General features: G+C 43.4%; 1 protein-coding gene across 3 annotated transcripts in view; it reads right to left on the reverse strand.

Moving 5' to 3' along the window:
* LOC109926398 (microsomal triglyceride transfer protein large subunit-like) overlaps positions 1-20,855 on the reverse strand; it is a 99,906-nt gene that overhangs the window by 35,964 nt on the left and 43,087 nt on the right. For all 3 annotated transcript variants that reach the window (XM_048616363.1, XM_020526259.2, XM_048616364.1), the window contains 3 exons: positions 10,057-10,214; positions 5,106-5,274; positions 1,598-1,705 (listed from right to left, as the gene is read on the reverse strand). In XM_048616363.1, the coding sequence (XP_048472320.1) occupies positions 1,598-1,705; positions 5,106-5,274; positions 10,057-10,214 (435 nt within the window). The remainder of the gene's footprint in view (positions 1-1,597; positions 1,706-5,105; positions 5,275-10,056; positions 10,215-20,855) is intronic.

Consider the following 20,855-nt stretch of genomic DNA (forward strand, 5'->3'; position numbering starts at 1 on the left):
GTGGATGGGGTTTGGGTCTAGTGGTGGGATTGGGTCCTGGGAGCTGATGGTGGGTAGCGTTTGAGTCTAGTGCTGGGATTGGATCCTAGGAGGTGATGGTGGGGGGAGGTGGGAGTGGATGGGTGATGGCATCCAGAGGTGGAATTGGGTCCTGAGAGGTGATGGTGGGGGGTGGGGAGGATGGGGTCCAGCGGATTGGGTCCTGGGAGGTGATCGTGGGGGTGAGGGGGGATGGGTTCCAGCAATGGAATTGGGTCCTGGGAGGTAGGAGCGTGGGGATAGTGTCTAGTGTGTCAGGGAGGGGGGTTGCGTCAGAGGGAAGGGGATCTGCTCTGGTCGTAGAAGGGCCAGGGTGTCAGGCCCAGAGTTTAGTGGAGTGGTGTTGGGTCCCAGAATGAGAGAGGTGGCAGTGAAACAGGAGGTACTGAGTCCCAGGGTGACAGTTGCATTGTGTCTGGTGGTGGGTTTTGTCAGGTTCTGGGATGTTGAAGGGGGCACGAAGGGGCTATCATGGCCCGGAGCAGAAGGATGGTATTGGCTCAGGGTGAGGGAGGCGGGTGTTGGGTTAGGGTCTTGGGGTTGGGCAAGGTAATGTGTGAGGTAAGTTGTGGGGTCAATTAAGTAGTTACTCAGGAGCTAGATTAAGTATTTAAGACAGTTAACTTCCCGAATAACTATTACTTAAATTCAATGGGATTCTCTGAATTCTCCGATTTAAATGGATACTTTTGGAGAATTCCGAGGGGAATTGATGAGCTGAATTTTCAATTTCCTGGACAATTCCTTCGGAGTGTGCTATGATGAGGATTCCGCAGGGTCCCCATGCACAGCTCCCATCTACACTGGAGTCACAACTGTCTCTGCATCAGGGAGTCTGCCCCAATATTTTTCAATTTGTGCATCCAAGTCAGTTTCTGCTCAGCACCATAATGATTCAGAACGGTCCTCAACCTGAAACCTCAACTGCACTGGGCAAATAATTTTAGCAATTCTCTCAGTTCGGCCAACATTTGTTCCTCAATGTCACTCAAAGCAGATGATCTAGTTATTATCGCATTGTCCTTGTGGGATCTTGCTGTGCAGATGTTAGCTGCTGTGTTTACTACAGCTCTCAAAGTATGTCATTGGCTGTAGAGAGCCCTGGATCATAAAAGTTATGATATAAAGATGGCGCAGTGGTTAGTTAGCACTGCTGCCTCACAGCACCAGGGACCCAGGTTCAGTTCCAGCCTTGGGTGACTGTCGATGTGGAGTTTGCACATTCTCCCCGTGTCTGCATGGGTTTCCTCCTGGTGCTCTGGTTCCCTCCCACAGTCCAAAGATGTGCAGGTTAGGTGGACTGACCATGCTAAATTGTGTAGGCTCGGTGGGTTTAACCATGGTAAATACGGGGTAATGGGTCTGGATGGGATGCTCTTTGTAGGATTAGTGTTATTTGATGGGCTGAATGGCCTCTTTCTGCACAGTCAGGATTCTATGAAATGCTAGTCTTTCTTTCGACTAATTTATTTTTTACATCTACTAGGTGGAACGAAGCTTGATTGTGAATTATAAATCTACCCATCAGCAACTGGTCAACAGTACTGGAACTACTAACCTGGAGTTTGCACAGGTTCTGCTGGCACATCTTGCCAATCACTGCTCCAATCACCAAGACAATTGTCTCTTGGATTTCTCTGCTTGGTATCTTGTCCTGAAGCTTAGCCTGTAAGGGAAGTGCACCGATCAGATTAATGTTCCTCACGCTGATTAAATAACAACCGAAAGAACTGCAGATGCTGTAAAGTAGCTGGAAGTAGCTAGAAAAGCTCAGCAGGTCTGGCAGCACCTGTGAAGAAAAAGATCAGAGTTAACGTTTCGGGTCCGGAGACCCTTCTGAGGACCCGAAACATTAACTCTGAATTTTTCTGACTTACTGACGAACTACACATCATTCACCTTTCTTCACCAATTACTTTCAGTCAATTTCTCTTGAGAGATAACTCAAGATTTCTGAAAGGTTTTGATCATTCTGTCATCATTTACTGGAATCCAAACTTCAGCAAATTCATGGCAAGCTCTTGGACTTGCCCCAACACTGGAGTCTATTTAAATTGAAAGCTAATCTTCCATCCGTTACAGGAGTTGATGAACTGCATGGTTTTCATGACAGAGCTATTAGGTGGAATCTTCTTCTCCAGGAGGTGGCAAGTTTTGGTTGGAAAGGACACTTAACTGGTGTGATGGTGCTGTGTCCACACCCCCAGAAGATTGTATTCTGGATAGGCTAAGTACATGACCAGGAAAGGTTTGGAGGCATACGTGGACTATTTGGACCAAAGGGGCCTTTTCCATTCTGTACGACTCTACTAAGACCCATTGACGATCTTCCTGATTGGCCACCTATTGAGGCCCTTGACAAATGAACATAGAACTTAAGAGCAAAAAGTAGACCATACGGTCCCTCGAACCTGGTCCGCCAATCAATGACATCATAACATTTGTCAATGTTTCAAAATATCCCATCTACCCTCAATTCCCCTGCCTAACGAATATCTATCCACCCCTGCCTTAAAAATATCCTTCTGAAGAAGAGAGTTCCAAAGTCATACAACCCTCTGAGAGAGAAAAGAATCTTCTTATCTCTCCTAAGTGGTTATAACTAATTTTAGAACAGTGGTCTCTAGCTCTGGACTCTCCCACAGGAGGAAACATCCTTTCCATGTCCTTTCCCCTTGTCAACACCATTTGGCATCATACACACTTCAACCATGTCACCTCCTCATCCTTCTATGCCCAGCATGCATAACCTTTCCTCATAAGCCAACCCACTCAGTCCAGATATCATCCCAGTAAACCTCTGAAATGCTTCCAATACTTTTACATCCTGCCTTAAAGGAGGAGACCAAAACTGCATTGTATTTGAGACGTGGCCTCAACAAAGCAGAGAATTCCATTCACCCTCTCCATCACTTTCTACATGAACAACACCTGGATCCTCCACATCTTCAGAATTCTGTGCTCACTCTACGTTCAAATTATATGCTGCCTTGTTATTCTTCCTGCCAAAGTCAACACTTTTGTATTTTTCTACGTTGTACTTCATCTACTATATTTGTGCCCGCTCACTCAACCTATTTCTATCTATCTGTGGCCAATTAAGGACGACTTTAGTGCCTCTATGTGTGCCTCAGGGATTAACCCAGCAGCTGATACAAGCCAGTCTGTGGGTTAAAAAAGCTCTGTTTAGCCATCATCCAATCAGGTAGCTTGTCTTGTCATTTAGCTGAAGGAACGTTATTTATTGGAAATGCTGCTTTGATTCAACGCTAAAAAGAGTTTTTGATCTTTTAAAAAAGCCATTTACACAGAATGAGAAAATGAAAAACCACAAACCTCTACTTTAGATCTCCAGTCCCCAAATAATAAAATATCAACATGATTACAACAGTCAGCACACTTCAGAAATATTTTCATTTGTTGTGAAGCACTCTGATCAGTCCTTATGTTGTGTAAAGTTCTATAGGGTAAATGCAAGGATTTCTTTATATTTCCATTAAATTCATTGTACGTTACTGGTCAGGGGTCCATTAGCTTGGGTAGCTGGTTTGCAATGCAGAGTGATGCCAACAGTGTGGGTTCAATTCCTGCGATGGCTGAGAGTACCATGAAGGATTTTCCTTCTCAACCCTTCCCCTCATCTGAGGTGTAATGACCCTCAGGTTAAACCATCACTAGTCATCTCTTTTGAATGAACATTCCTAAGGCCCGCCAGGACTATGGCAACTTATATTATTGGTCTACTTCTAAAACAAATAGTGGGGCCAATAATATTCCATTGCTGTTTTATAAAACATGGAGCCCAACGGCTTTGAATATATCACAATGAGACTAGCCAAAAAGAAATATCACTGTCATCCTGTTGGCAAATCATCCATTGGGAATATTTCAATTTATAAGTTACCATACAAAATAACTAGAGAAGATGTTTCCACTTGTATCAATTTAAGATTGTCACTAATAAATTCAATAAAGATTCCAGGAAATCTATTTTATCCAAAGATTGTTAGAACGTGGAACTTGCATTTAGGTGTAATGGAGGAAAATAATGAAATGAACCAGTTTAAGAAGGCAGCTTACAACAATCTTCTCAGGGGCAATTAGGGATGTGGAATAACAATCACATCCCATGAATGAATTTTTTAAAAATCCATATAAAGTGCTGTTAGATAAGCATATGTGGGTGAAAGGGACAGAAGGGTACGCTGATTAGGTCAGATGAAGAGAGGTGGGTGGACTTTGTGTGCTGTACAAGTTCTGGAATGGAATCTTAGGGCTGAATGGCCTGTTTTTGAATCGTGAATACTTTACTGTACAGGGACAGAGGGTGCACTCCACTATAATTAATGAAATCTTCTTCAGACATTGTTCAGGAAAAGCTGTTGGGTCTTTACCAGCAAGAAAGCAGTCACCTGTTGGCTGCTGGCATCCCCAGACAACCTGGTGGGTCCTTGGAGATGGAAAATTATTAAAATACACCAATCTCGTATCATTAGGCAAAGTCAGCCATCTTGTGCTCAGGCTCACTATCTAAGTACCATCTAAGAAGTAGCATTGTGCCAGCATTGACTGATCCTTCTTTATTTATTAACGGGATAAGGGATGTCGCTGGCTAGGGCAGCATTTGTTGCCCATTCCTAATTGCCCAGAGTGCAGTTCAGAGTCAACCACATTGCTGTGTGACTGGAGTCACATACAGGCCAAACCAGGTAAGGATGGCAGTTTCCTTCCCTAAAGGACATTAGTGAAGTGGATGGGTTTTTCTGACAGTTGGCAATGGGTTCACGGTCATCATTAGACTCTTAACTCCAGATATTTTCATTGAATTCAAATTCCAACATCTGCTGTGGTGGGATTCGAACCCAGGTCCCCAGATTATTACCTGGCTCTCTGGATTAACAGTCCAGCGACAATCTGGAAACATTTTGAATGTGGCGCAGTGGTAATGACCCAATGGCTCAGTTCAAGTCCCACCTCAGGATGCGACAGTCATAGAGGTGTGTCATAATATGTCGAATATTGACATTTTAAAAAAATAAGCATTGTGCTGCATAACTCATACATACCAGCAAGATGTGTAAAAGCTGTTTGGAGGGGTGTGAAGTGAAGGCACTGGCGTACAAGAATGTCCGCAATTGAGGAATCTGGGCATCCTTGGTGAAATCCAGGTATTCAGAAACGGCACTCAGTGATGCCTCTGTTTGTGCTGCTGTAGCTGAGTCTATCAGGAAGAAGCTAGAATGAGACACAACCAGTTAGAACCATTCAGTATGATCCCCAGTCTCAACAGGACTACGATTTATTAGTGAACCTGCAAATTATTCAGAAGTCATTTCCAAAAGAGATGTATTGAGAAAGAACTGAACCCAGCATGTTTACAAAAAGACAAACAAGGAACAAGAGTAGGCCATTCAGCCCTTCGAGCTTGCACTACCTTTCAGTAAGATCTTGGCTGATCTGACTTTAACCACAACTCTACATTCCTGCATTTCCCCGATAATCTTTCATCCTCTCAGCCCTTAAGAATCTGTCTACCTCTGCCTTCAAATATTTAAAGACTCTGAAACAAAAACAGAAACTGCAGGAAAAGCTCAGCAGGTCTGGCAGCATCAGTGGAGAGAAATCAGAGCTAGCGTTTCAGGTCGAGTGGCCCTTCCTCAGAATTTAAAGATTCTGCATTTGTTGCCTTTCGAGGGAGGGGGGCTCTAAAGACACTTAACCCTCTGAGAGAAAAAAATAATTTCCTCATCTCTGTCTTAAACAGTCACCTCCTTATTTTTAAACAATGACCCCTTGTTCTAAATTCTCCCACAAGAGAAAACATGCTTTCAACATCCACCCAATCAAGTCCCCTCAGGATCTTATGTTTCCACTAGGTCACTTCGAACTTTTCTAAACTTCAGAGGATTCAGGCCCAGCCTCTCTAACCTTTCCTCATAAGGCAATCTGCCCATTCCAGGTATTAGTCTAGTGAACCCTCTCTGAACAACTTCCAATGTATTAACATCCTTTTGTAAGTACAGTGACCAATACTGTACACAGTACTCAAAATGCACTCTCACAAATGCTCCGTATAACTGAAGCATAATCTCCCTACCCTTGCATTCAATTCCCCTAGCAAGAAACCATAACGTTCTATTAGCTTTCCTGATTAGTTGCTGTACCTGCATACAAAGCTTCTGTGATACATGCACTAGAACACCCAGATCTCTCTGTATTCTCTTACTGTTCAGATATTATGCCTTTTTTTAATCCTTTCTGCCAAGATAGACAATTTCACACTTTCCCACTTGTATTCCATTTGCCAGATCTTTACCCACTCACTTAATCTATCTATATCCCTTTGTAGGTTCCTAAGGTCTACTTCACAACCCACTTTCCTACCTGCCTTTGCATTATCAAATTTAGCTACCATACCTTCGATCCCCTCATCCAAATCGTTTGTATAATCTGTAAAGAGTTGAGGCCCCAACCTGAGCCCTGTGCACACCACTCGTGACATCCTGCCAGGCTGAAAAAGACCCACATATTCTTACTCTGCTTCCTGTAGTGAAACAATCTTTTATTTGTGCCAATATGTTACACTTACACCATGAGCTTTCATTTTCCACAGTTACCTTTGATGTGGCATCTTATCAAATGCCTTGGGAAATCTAAACACAATACACTACTGATTCCCTTTTATTTCTAGCACAAGTTACTTCTTCAAAGAATTCCAATAAATTAGTTAACATGATATCCCTTTGACAAAACCATATCTACTGTGCCTGATTACCTTGAACTGATCCAAATGTCCTATTATGACGTCTTTAATAATAGCTGCTAACATTTTCTCTATGATTGATGTTAAAATAATTGGCCTGTAGTTTCCTGCTTTCTGCCTCCCTCCCTTTTTAAATAAAGGAGTTACATTAGCTATCTTCCAATCTAAAGGAACCTTCCCTGAATCTAATGACTTTGGAAAATTAAAACCAATGCATCAACTATTTCGCTAGCTACTTCTTTTAAGACCCTAGGATGAAATCTATCAGGCTCTGTGGACTCCCATCAATTTATTTAGTATTACTTGCCTTGTGAAATAATTCCATAGAGGTCGGTATCCTGTCACCAAGTTATCCCTAAGTTATACATGAACAGTCCTTGACTACAGTACTGCCTTATTCAGAGTCAGGCACCAGAGGGTCAGTATCTCTGACAATCACCCAATGTCAGTCAGGGCTCCCTAACTGGACCAGATTAACTGCCCCAATCAGGGAACTCATATTTTTGATTTGATTGATTAATTTGATTTGATTTATTATTGTCACGTGTACCTAGATACAGTGAAAAGTTTTGCTTTGTGTGCAGTACAGGCAGATCATACCATACAAAGTGCATTAGGGTAATAGAACAGAGCAAGGAATACAATGTTATGGCTGCAGAGAAGGTGCACAAAGAGCGAGATCAACATTAAATTTGAAATTTGACAGGTCCATTCGGAAGTCTAATAACAGCAGGGAACAAGCTGTTCTTGAATCTGTTTGTACCTGTATACAAACTTTTATATCTTCTGCCTGACAGAAAAGGGGGGAAGAGAGTATAACCAGGGTTGGAAGGGTTCTTTGATTATGTTGGTTGTTTTCCCAAGTGAGCAGGAAGTGTAGATGGAGTCAATGGATGGAAGCCTGGTTTGCATGATGGACTGGGCAGTGTTCATGATTCTCTGTAGTTCCTTGCGATCTTGGGAAGAGCAGTTGCCATATTACGCTGAGATGCATCCTATGACGTCCAGCTGGCTGACCTCGTTACAATCACTACACCACGGCAATTATTATTTCCTTGAATTCCTCCCACCCTTTCAATTCCTGATTTACAGCTATTTCAGGGATGCTATATCTATCCTCTCTAGAGAAGACCAATGTGAAATATCTGTTCAATTTGTTTGCCATCTCTTTATCCTGTGTAACCAACTCCCCAGGCTTATTCTTTTCTCAGACTGACACTTACTTTGTTGACTTTTATTTAAAATATCTGAAGAAACATGTTCCCTGTTTTTATAGTTTTGGCGATCTTTCAGTCATAAGAATGGTGTAAATTGTTACATCAACAGTGGAAGTTGTTGAGAAAGCGCATTTCCTGTGCAGCCCGTGATTCAGAATCAATTAGCAGCAGAGGATAGTTAATGATCTGCAGCAGTGACAGGAGGTCTGACTGGATAAAGGCGTCCAAGGAGACTTTGTTACATCGGTCAACAAACTCCAAACAACACAACCACTTTGTCAGATAAAACACAGCCATGAAATCTTTGTGACTTAAGATTACCGTGTTGCTGTGAGCACTGACTAGGCCATTTCTCCCCCAAACCTGGTCAAAACCAAAAGAGAAGATGTTTAGCTTCCTCACTGTTCATGAGCATCCAAACTTCCTTTTTCAAGCTGCAATCTTTTTTTTAAACATTCATTCATGGGATGAGGGCATCACTGGGTAGGCTAGCATTTATTGCCCATCCTGGATGGTACAATCACATTGTAAGAGTCAATCACATTTAGTACAGACCACTTAAGAATGGCAGTTTCCTTCCCTAAAAGAGAATCAACAATGGATTCATGGTCATTATTAGACTCTTAATTCCAGATTTTTATTGAATTCAGATTCCACCATCTGCCATAGATAACACAGTGTGGAGCTGGAGGAACACAGCAGGCCAGGCAGCATCAATGGAGTAAGAAAGTTGACGTTTTGGGTTGGGTCCGTTCATGGCCATGACAGGATTTGAACTCATGTCCCCAAAATATTTCCTGGGTCTCTGGATTAATAGTCCAGCGATAATACCACTAGGCCATCACCTCCCCTTATATTGTATCCATAAATTTCCCCATATCAATGCCATAGATATGGATATCTTGGAAGATTATTTGTTATTTGTTATCCGATCGCTCCTCTCTCCCACCTGAGACTATCTCTTTGCTCTATTCTGATCCTAGGTCCCTTAAAATCTAGAATCTTCCGGTTCTGATGCAAGGTCATCAATCATGAATGTTTGTGTTTCTCTCTGTACAGATTGCTGCTTGGCCTCTTGTGTACCCCCTGCATTTGAGGGTTTACAGCCTCTGCAGTAACATGCTTCATTCAAGGGACTGAAAGATTATCACCCAGTTGCCACTGATCTTTCTGCAGTGTCTCTACGATTTTGTTTTTATTATCACCTTTTCCTTATTTCATCCTGGGATGTGGGTGTCAATGGCCAGCCCAGCGTTTATTATCCATCCCTAACTGCCCCTGAACTGAGTGGTTTACTGAGCCATATCTGAGGGCAGTTAGAAGTTATGAGGGGCACGGGGCCTCACTGCTGCCTCACAGCGCCAGGGACCTGGGTTCAATTTCAGCCTCGAGTGACTGTGTGGAGTTTGCAAATTCTCCCCGTGTCTGCGTTGGTTTCCTCCGGGTGCTCTGGTTTCCTCCCGTAGTCCAAAGATGTACAGATTAGGTTGATTGGCCATGCTAAATTGCCCGTAGTGTGCAGGGATGTGCAGGCTAGGTGCGTTAGCCATGGAAAAGATAAGGTAGGGGGCTGGGTCTGGGTGGGATACCATTCAGAGGATTGGTATTGACTCAAAATGGGCCGAATCGCCAGCTTCCACATTGTGGGGATTCTATGATTCGAAGGATCATCACATTGCTGTTGGCCTGGAGTCACGTGTTAGCCAGATCATGTAAAGACAACAGATTTCCTTCATGCAGGGGATTAATGAGTCAGACGTGTTTTTATAAATCTCGTGATAGTTTCATGATCACTATTAAGACTAGAATTATATTTCAGAAAATTTTTTAAAAAGTATTAAAGAATTTAAAAATTTGAAGAATTTTAAAGAATTTAAACTCCTGTACTACAGTGGTGGGATTTGAACACATTTTCCCAGCATTAGCCTCAGCGTTACTCATCTAGTGCTACCAACACTGTACCACCACCTCCCTCCTGTCAAACTGCCAAGTGATGTCTAAGTGCGTGTTCATTTATAACGGTGAACATTAACTCACATCTCAGTGTCTCCTGCTTTCTTCAGCAAGTTCAGAATTTCAATCTTCTTTGCCTCTCTCATTAGCTGAACAAAAGCCAGGAAAGTCTTTGCTGTGGATACCTTAGAAAGATCTTGCAGGGCAGTCTTTTTATTGAGGCTTTTCAAGTAATCATTTGCCTTAAAGAGAAACAGAGTAAACCTCTCATCATAGGGTTTTGACTGCCGTATCTTATCGGTTCAACCTGAAAGAACTCAGAAGTTTGGTCATCACACTGGCTCAGATACAGCTGCAGCTTTTTACATGGCGAGGTTGTGAACACTGCACCACACTCTTTAAGAATCACAGACCCCCTACAGTGTAGAAGCAGGCCATTCAGCCCATCGAGTCCACAATGACCCTCCAAACAGCATCCCACCCACACCCACGCCCCTACCCTATCCCTGTAACTCTGCAGTTCCCCTGGCTAATCCACCCAGCCAGCACATCCCTGGGGCAATTTAGCATGGTCAATCCACCCTAACCTACACATCTTTGGACTGTGGGAGGAACCAAGAAACCCACGCAGACACGGGAAAATGCGCAAACTCCACACAGTCACCTGAGGCTGGAATCGGACCTGGGTGCCTGGCGCTGTGAGGCAGAAGTACTAACCATTCGGCCACCGTGCTACCCTAGTCCCACGTCTCAGAGATGTATTAGAAAGATTTACAGATTGATATTCAAACTGTTTGACCATGTTATGGTTCACCTTTAGGAAACGTCCAGGCCTGCGATAATGCTTGAACCCAAGGCATCTAGCCCAGAGCAGAGACACTACCACCACACCTCTTCCAGTTTAGAAATAGCTACCAATGCAAAAGGCAACTATTAAAGGCATGTGAAATTATACCAATAAGTCAGTGCCCTCTCCAGTTTGGACAAAATAAGGCTCAGAGGAAATTATGACATCGAAGAATATTTATCCCTCAATCAACATCACAAAAAAAAAATCATCTGGACATTGCTGTTGATGGAATCTTGCTGTGCGTGAATGAGCTGTTTTCTTTGTTACAGTGAAAGACTTCTGAGCTGCTTCACTAGCTATAGAGCACTGTGGTGTGAGCTTCGATCATAAAGAATGCTCCAAAAATATACATCAAAACTTATCTTTTATGTGACCATGAGCTTTAATGTCCATTTTGATCAATCTTCCATGGCATTTACATAGTTATAGCCTTCAGATAAATTACATTTAAAACATCAGATGGATAATCAGATCATGAGTTTAGCCATTTTAAAGTCAAACATTTTGTTCTTATTTTTCTAATATACTTTGATTTGATATTACTATTTATGGTTAATTAGGGCAACTTGGAAGTTGTTAGGAACACAATTGGGAGATGCACAGTTAAAGCACAGCTTGGTGGGAAGATGTAATTACAGCAGGCCCCATTCAAGCCTTTGCCACCCCTAGATTTGACTGAGCAGACACCCATCCATAAACTTAAGCTCATTAAAAACTCTCCAGGCCCATTCCTCCATCACTTCCGTGCTTACTGGCCCCACACGGGGTTGACATGAGTAACAATGAAAGTTTAAAATTCTCATCTTTGTTTTCAAATCTCTCCAAGGCTTCACACCTTCTGTCTCTATGTAACCTCCTCCAGGTTATAATCTTCCAAGATATCCACGTTTATCCAACTCTGGTCTCTTTTAATCTCTCCACCGCCTTAGGCTCTAAACGCTGGAATTCCTCCAAAAAAATTCTCTGCATTCCTATATCTCCTTTAAGGTACTCCTTAAAGCCTTCTTCTTTGATCAAGCTTTTGGAAATTTTTCACATAACTCACAGTGCAAAATTCTGCTCCTTAAATACTTTTACTACACTAAAGATGTCACATAAATACAAGCGGGTTGTGCCGGGTTTACATAGGAAGATTCCAGTGTGATAATGTTAACATATGAACAGATGGATGAGGAGCAGGAGTAGAACATAGAACAGTACAGGCCCTTCGGCCCATGATGTTGTGCCGACCCTGTTATCCTACTCTAAAAGGAGAAGTAGGTTCCTCAACCACTTGAGCTTGCTCTGCCATTCAATAAGATCGTAATTGAATTGATTAGTCTTCATTCAGGCAACTCAGATAACCTTTTACCCTGTTATTTATCAAGAATCTTTCATCAGGTTAAAGAATTATCATGCAGGAGGCCATTTGGTGCATTGAGTAAGCATAAGCTCTCTGATTGAGCTATATTACTTCGAGCCATTCTTGGGCTTCACCCCTCACCCACATAACCCAGCACATTGTTTCTGAGCAAATAATCAGATACTTCCCTCTTGAACGTCTCAACTAAAGTTGTCTTCACTACATGTCTAGGTTGTGCCTTCTAGACTCGGAGTATTTGCTGTATCAAGTTTTCGCTCTTATTGCAACAGCTTCTGTGGATTGTTTTAAATCTGTAACAAAAACAGTAATTGCTGGAAAAGCTCAGCAGGTCTGGCAGCATCTGTGGAGAGAAATCAGAGTTAACCTTTCAGGTCTAGTGACCCTTCCTCGGAACTGTTCTGACACTTCCTCAGTTCTAAGGAAGGGTCATTGGGCCTGAAAGGTTAACTCTGATTTCTCTCCACAGATGCTGCCAGACCTGCTGAGCTTTTCCAGCAATTACTGTTTTTGTTTCTAATTTCCAGCATCCGCAGTTCTTTCAGATTTTACTTTAAATTTGTGCTCCCCCAGCCCCCTCCAATTCTTGTTCATTTAGTGAGTGGGAACTGTTTCTCCTTATCCAATCTGTCTAGACACTTGTGATTTTGAAAACCTCTATCAAATCTCCTCTTAGCCTTCTTCAGTCCAGAAAGAGGCCATTCAGCCCATCGACTCTGCAGGACCCTCTGAAGAGCACCCCATACAGCCCTCAACTTTAACTCCGTATTTCCCATGGCTAACTCACCTGGCCTGTACATCCTTCGACACTACCAGCAATTTAGCATGGCCAAACCATCTAACCTGCACACCTTTGGACTGTGGGAGGAAACCAGAGCACCCGGAGGAAACCCGCGCAGACATGGGGAGAACATGCAGACAGTTGCCTGAGAGTGGAATTGAACCTGGATCCCTGGTACTATGAAGCAGCAGTGCTAACCACTGAGCCACTGTGCCTATCATAATTGAAGTGTCTTATCTCCGGAACCATTCTTGTAAACCTCATTCTCCACTATTCTCCCTGAAATATGGAGCCCAGGACTGTAGACAATACTCCAAATGAGGTCTATTGAGTGTCTTATGCTGGTTCAGCATAACCTCCTTGCTCTGGTACTGTATTCACCAACGATACCATATTCTTCATTAACTGCTGTCTCCACATTTAATGAATTATGTAATTATACATCCAGGATCCTGCACACCTTTTAGATTACTACTCTTTATTTGATACTACAGATTTAAAACACAGATGAAGAGGAATTATTTTTCTCAACAGGTCAACAATCTGTGGCATTCACTACCCCTCCAGAATGCAGTAGACACCAGGATACTGAATAAACTATAGGAGGAGATAGACAGCTTTTTAATTAGTAATGGGTTGAAAGAGTATTTGGAGTAGGCAGGAAAGTGCAATGGGGGCCATAAGAGATCAGCCATGAATGCATTAAACAGTGAAGGAGGCTCAAGGGGCTGAGTAGCCTACTCTAACTTCAAGTTCTTACATTCTTATGACTCAGCTACCACTGACTCTTGAGGAAGATGGTTCAAAAGAGTCATGAATCTTTGGAGGAAAATGATTTCTCCTCATCTCTGCTTTAAATGGGCAATCACTTATTTTGAAAGGGAGACCCTTAGTTTGAGATTTTCCCACAGGGGGAAACATCCTTTCCACAGCCACCCAGTCAATAGCCCTCAGAACTTCTAACAACAAATTTACAATGGAAACATATATATCATTCCATCTCTGTGCTTTAATCCCTGTCATACCCTATTTCTCCGCTGCAGTCATGTCTCCCAACTCAATCTTTGTGACTCCCAGGCCTGGAATACCTTGGAAGGTTTCAGTGCAATTGTAGTGTAAGAGTGCAATTTTTTTTTCTTCAACTGCATAGGAAAAATCTGGATCATTTCCACTGAGATCTCTTTTGGCTATTCTAGATCACCCCACCCCATACCAATCCAACTCTTGCATTCTGCATTCATATGGAGCCCAGGTCTTTAGGTAGGACAGGCCCTCTTCCATTGCTTCATAGCAATTGTGTTTGCTAATTCATTTATTTCTCTGTCCTGAGCCCTGTGCTATATCATCTATCTCTAATCATTTTTTGATGTGACATCGGAATCTGTCACATTGAAAAGTGACAAGCTTCCACTATTTCACTGTATTAAGCATGCAGTGCTTATTGTGCATATATGATGAGGTGAGGGCTTCAAAGATGAGATAGGCTTAATACTTATGAGTCTAGCTTGGTCTTGTTTCCACTGGAGTTTAGAAGAGTGACGGGGGGGTGATTTGATTGAAGTGTATCAGATCCTAAATGGTCTTGAAAACATGGACAGGGAAAGGAGATTTCCTCTTGCGGGTGAGTCCAGAAATAAGGGGCACTGTTTTAAAATTAGGGGTCACTCTTTTAGGACAGAAATGAGGAGGATTTTTTTGTCTTCGATGGTTGTACAACTTTGGAACTCTCTGCCTCAGGAGGCAGTTGAATATTTTTAAGACACAGGTAGCTTCCTGGGTTTGGGGTGGGAGAGCACAGAATTCAAACACAAACAGATCAGCCATCACCTCATTGAATGGTGGAGCAGTCCTGAGGGGCTGAATGGTCTATTTTGTAGATTCAAGTATTTGGTTTCCAGTTTCACAGTTTCTTATGCACCGGGGTATATTAGTAACTTTCAGTAAATTTGCAAACAAGTTCCCGCTAACAAGATGGATTCATGCAGCGTTAGTGTAATTTCTGCACGCCATTTGGAAAATTCTGATGTCCTGTATTTATCCATTGTTCCAATCCTTATTATTCTCTACCCCCTCTCTATTGGTAACACCATACCCATCAATCTCTCTGTCCCTGACCCTTCCCTTTAAAAACATCAAATTCCATCTACTACCAAAATTGCACTTTACTGTCAATCAGAGTTCTTTTTTCCCCATGTTGCATTGATAGACTTCTGAGTACAGCTATATCTTAACTCATGACAGGGTCATGCCCCATTGCAGTCTGTTTGGAACCACATAACAGGCAGAGCTAAAAAGCTGGAAAGCTTAGGGCAGCACAGTAGCTCAATGTTTAACACTGCTGCCTCACCTGGGTTCGATTCCACCCTCGGGCGACTGTCTGGATGGAGTTTGCACATTCTCCCTGTGTTTGCGTGGGTTTGCTCCGGTTTCCTCCCACAGTCTAAAGATGTGCAGGTTAGGGTGGGTTGGCCATGCTAGATTGCCCATAGTGTTCAGGGATGTGTAGATTAGGTGGGTTATAGGGGAGTGGGTCCAGGTGGGATGCTGTGAGGGTCAGTATGAACTTGTTAGGCCGAAGGGCCTGTTTCCACACTGTAGGGATCTATGAAAACAGCCAATGCTGGAAATGTGAAGTAGCTCAGTCATCATCTGAGAAAGGTAGATTCTAACTTTTCAGGTGCATTCACTTCGGAAGGGTCTGGATCCAGAATGTACTGACCTCTCTGCTCCCTCCCCAATTGCTGACTGAGTCTGTATACTTTCAGAGGCTCCCACTTTAACAACTTTATATAAATTCATTTGAGGCTTTTATTAAATATTTGTTCATGGGATATCAGCAGCGCTGGCTGGTCCAGCACTTATTGTTTAATCCTACACAGCGGCAGCCTTGCTGATTTTTAAGGGGCTCTATTTTCTCCTTAGTTACTGTTTTGTCCTAAATGTATTTATAGAATCTCTTTGGATTCTCCTTAACCCCATCTGCCAAAGCTATCTCATGTCCCTCTTTGCCCTCCTGATTTCCCTTGAGTGTACTCCTACCGCCCCTACACTCCTTTAGGGAGTCACCCGACAACAAGGAAGGATCAGGGAGGCGATAGCCTAGTGGTTTTATCGCTGGACAGTTAATCCAGAGACCTAGACAAAGTCCTGGGGACCTGAGTTTGAATCCTGTCACGGCAGACGGTGGAATTTGAATTTAATAAATATCTGGAATTAACAATCTAATGATGACCATGAATCCATTATCGATTGTTGGGAAAAACCTCATCTGGTTCACTAATGCTCTTTAGGGAAGGAAACTACCATCCTTACCTGGTCTGGCCTACATGTGACTCCAGATCCACAGCAATGTGGTTGACTGTTAACTGCTCTCTGGGCAATTAGGGATGGGCAATAAATGCTGGCCTGGCCAGTAACACCCACATCCCATGAACGAATAAAGGAAAAAAAAATTAGGGTATCTGGTCCTCTTAAACAAGTTGGACTGAAGAGTCTATTTCTGTGCTGTACATCTCTATGACTCTAAGTTGGTGGTGACCTGCTTTCTTGAACCGCTGCAGTCCTTGGGGTGTCTACACCCACAGAGCTGCAGAGCTTTTCAAAGCAAGACACATCAATGGTGAAAAGTGAATGTAAAACTCAAACAACATACTGAGCTCCATTAAATAAAAGTGAATTTATTCTATTCAGTTACTCTGAAGCAGTGACCCTGACCACAATCCAGAGTCAACACAGTGTGGAGCTGGAGGAACACAGCAGGTCAGGCACCATCGGAGGGGCAGGAAAGTTGGCATTTTGGGTCGGGACCCTTCTTCAGAAATGGGGAGGGAGGAGGGGAGCTGGGAAATAAATAGAGGGAGGAGGGGTGGGGCTGGGGAAGATAGGTGGGATGATGAAAGGTGAGTGCAGGTAGGGAGTGGTGGGGATTGGTCAATGGGAGGGGTGGGGCGGATAGGTGGGAAAGAAGATGGACAGGTCAAGGAGACGGGGATGAGAGGGAGGGTCAGACATGATATGAAGAGGGTTGGATATGGGGGTGAGGAGATTTTGAAACTGGTGAATTCTATGTTGAGGCCATCGGACTGAGGGCTGCTGAGGCTGAATATGAGTTTGTGTGTGGGGTCATTGTGACACTGGAGGAGGCCCAGGATGGACATGTCACCCAGGGCGTGGGAGGGGGAGTTAAAATGGTTAGCAACCGGAAGGCATTGTTGATTATAGCGTACAGAGTGCAGATGCTCCACAAATCAGTCACAGGAGGCCACATTGGGAGCAATGGATACAGTAGACCATAGTCTCCCCCTCCCCCCTCAGGAGTTTAGAATTCACCAGTTTTAAAATCTCCCCACCCCCAGCCTCATCCCATGTCCAAGCCTCCCTCTCATCCCCGCCTCCTTGACCTGACACAACCTGTCCATCATCTTCCCCACCGATCCACCCCTCCCTTCCCACTGAACAATCCCCACCACTTCCTACCTGCATCCACCTATCACCATCCCACCTACCTTCCCCAGGCCCACCCCTCCTCTCTCTCTTTATTTCTGAGCTCCCTTTCCCCTCCCCATTTCTGAAGAAGGATCCCGACCCAAACTTTCCTCATCCTCTGATGCTGCCTGGCCTCCAGCTCCACACTGTGTTGACTCCGACATCTGCAGTTCTTGCTATCTCTGGTTGACCATAACCCAACTTTTCAACTAACAGTTGCATTTCTTTTTCAGTTGACAGATTTCTTCTTGTGCATCAAAGTGTATTGTCTCTATGAAATAACTGCACGCAGGCCGGTCTCCAATCACCAATGCACCCTTTATTTACACATGCACTGTACATGGATTCTGACCAGCTAACCCTGAGCCAGTCTATAGAGTGAAGACAATCTGAGCCTCCTGTTTATATCCATCAGGCAGGACTCCCTGACTGGCCCAGGCTAACAGCCCCAATCAGGGATCTCATACTCAATGGATCCACATGGTCCTCTTTCTAATCACTACACTCCAGTTCTGTAGACTGGCATGTTTGTTCTCCTAATGTATGTTCCATATTGAGCTGCATCCATTGCCTATCTACTTATTCTAATGATGTCCTTTAGGAGTTCTGCATCAAATTCCTCACAGTTTACAATGCTCCCGAGTCTCATATCATCAATAAATTTTGTAACTGTGCCCTGCACACTAAGGGCTAGGTGGCAGTGCCAGGGATCCAGGTTTGATTTCACCCTCGGGCGACTGTGTGGAGGTTGCACATTCTCCCTGTATCTGCCTGGGTTTCCTCTGGGTGCTCCGGTTTCCTCCCACAGTCCAAAGATGTGCAGGGAGGTGGATTGGCCATGCTAAATTGCCCATAGTATTCAGGGTTGTTTAGGTTAAGTGGGTTAGAATGCAAGAGTAGGGGAATGAGTCAGGGTGGGATGCTCTTCGGAGGGGCAGTGTGGACTAATTGGGCCAAACGGCCTGTTTCCACACTGTAGGGATTCTATGATTCTATGAAATATCAACCTGTAAAACAGCCGAATGTAAAATGCAGCAAAATTCAGTAGATCTCAAAGGCAAAACCAAATCAAGGAAAGCATTGTAAAATGATTATTCATGATGCTTTAAATAAAGGATGATTCATTTTTATATTATGTCTTCCAAATCCTTCTATATCCCAATTTTATTTTTAACTTTTGCTGTGTAATCAATGTTGTAATGTGGGAAATCCTGCAGCCAATGTGCACACAATAAGTTCCGAAAGTAACAAGGTGTTCAGTTTCATGTTGCTGTTTGAGGGATAATCATTGGTCGAGGCACCAGGAAAATCTCCCTTCCCTTTTGTGAATAGAGCTATGGGCTTTTTCACGTTCACCTGAGATGGCAGACTGGGCCTGGGTTTAGCTTTGTATCAGAAAGAGGACACTACACATACTGGCGTGGAGTCAGGGTAGATTGTGTGCTCAAAGCTCTGCAGTGGCTCTTGAACCCACAACCTTTTGACTCAGGTATTGGTGCTCCTGAGTGAGCTAAGGCTGGTGCCATACCTAAAAATGCCAAGTCCTACCATTCAGTGTCAAATCTGACTATAACAGTTCTACGACAATATAGTGAAAGGTTCACAATGATCCTGAGAAAGTCAGTGTTCTGAAAAGTAGGGAAGAAATTATTCACATGGTATTTGCATGATGTGATAGCAGACGCTTTGAGCATCATGAAAGGCTAATGCTTTGAATATCTTTAAGATTTAGTGCGTAGGAGTGTTACTGCAGGACTTTGTTTGGTTTCCTTTTGCACATTTATTCAGTTCAAAGTTTTGGTAATGTGTTTCAATTCCAATTTTGTTTTGGCTTTATGTTGTGTGTTTGCATTGGGTTGGAGTTAAAGTCTAGAATCTTGTTTAATATTTTGGAGAGAACTCCTTTATCCTTTATCCTTTATACAGGCAAGGCTGGAGCCTTGGCTGTGTTACTCATTTCCCTTCACTTTGAAGTTATTTATTAAGTAATAAAAATAAGGCCGAGGACCTGAGGTGCATGGGAATACCATCGCCTCCAAGTCACATTTCATCCCAACTTTGACACTTACTGCCATTTAATGTCAATGCAGAATCCTGCAGCTCCTGGCACTGGGGCAAGTCCCATCATCCCATGGATATTCAACAAGAAGACTCACCACCATTTTCTCATGGGCAATGGGAGATGGGCAATAAAATGGCTTCTGTTCCAGTGAGAGCCACATATTAATCTTCTAGAAGTTATATTTGTTTAGCCAATATCACACAATTTCATTCAATCACAGCTCAACCAGTCACTGAGAGGAGAAGGTGAAACAAAAATCAATCCAACAACGGTCCAAATAATCTCAGACCAGAGCTCCCACTAGCATCCAGAACGACAAGGGCAGCAGATATATGGGACATCACCAGCTGCAAGCTCTCCTCCAAGCCACTCACCATCCTGACTTGAAAATATATCGCCATTCCTTCAGTGTCGCTGGGTCAAAATCCTGGAACTCTCTCCCTAATAGCGTTGGGGGCCTACCCATACAAATGGCCTGCAGTATACCCCATCATCACATTCTGAAGGCCAACCAGAGAGAGGCAATAAATGCTGGCCCAGACAGTGATGGTCACATCCTATGAACAAATAAGACAATGTCTCATGGCACGATGGTACTGTCCCTATCTCTGGGTAAGTAGCTCCAGTTCCAGGATCGACCTCAGGATCTGAATTTGAATTGTTTATCGTCACGTGTATTTAATATAAAATATAGAGAAAAGTTTAAACTGTCACCATGCATTGGCACTATTTTGAGTAACTTAAAGATTTAAAAAATAACGAAGAAAAAAAGATAACTTAAAGCCAGTCCAATTTTCCACTGTCGTTGATAGCTGCATTCTTGATGCTGTCACTAGAGACCCACTCCAGGCCTCACCAGCCCCTGTCACACCACCACCACCACCATAGGCCCACACCGGGCTTTACTAGCCTCTGCCACACTGCTGCCATAGTCCTTCTCTGGGTTCACTAGCCACCGCCATGCCATCGCTAGGGTCCCGTGATGGCACGGAAGGAACTATATAATGTGAACGATCTGGTTGATTGTCAATCCAGACGTCCTTCTGCTTTGATAGTGGTGGGCAGTAAGTGTGGGAGAGTATCCTGCTCAGCCAGAACTATAAGGCAGCTACAATACTGAGGCCTCCCCACATGGACTGAGAACATGAGCAAATTTCACCATCATTCTAAAGTAAAGGCAAAGTCTCCATGTGACACTTTGGGAAGGCAATGGATACATAGCAGAAATGGTTTGAGGGATGAAGAACTTCAGTCATAGAGATAGATTGGAGAAGTTTAAGCTTGCTTTCCTTGAACAGAAGGTGGAGAGGAGATATTAAAAATCCTGAGGGTTCTGAACAGAGTA

The sequence above is a fragment of the Rhincodon typus genome, chromosome 34 (genome assembly GCF_021869965.1).
Source record: "Rhincodon typus isolate 14 chromosome 34, sRhiTyp1.1, whole genome shotgun sequence".
Taxonomy (NCBI): Eukaryota; Metazoa; Chordata; class Chondrichthyes; order Orectolobiformes; family Rhincodontidae; genus Rhincodon; species Rhincodon typus.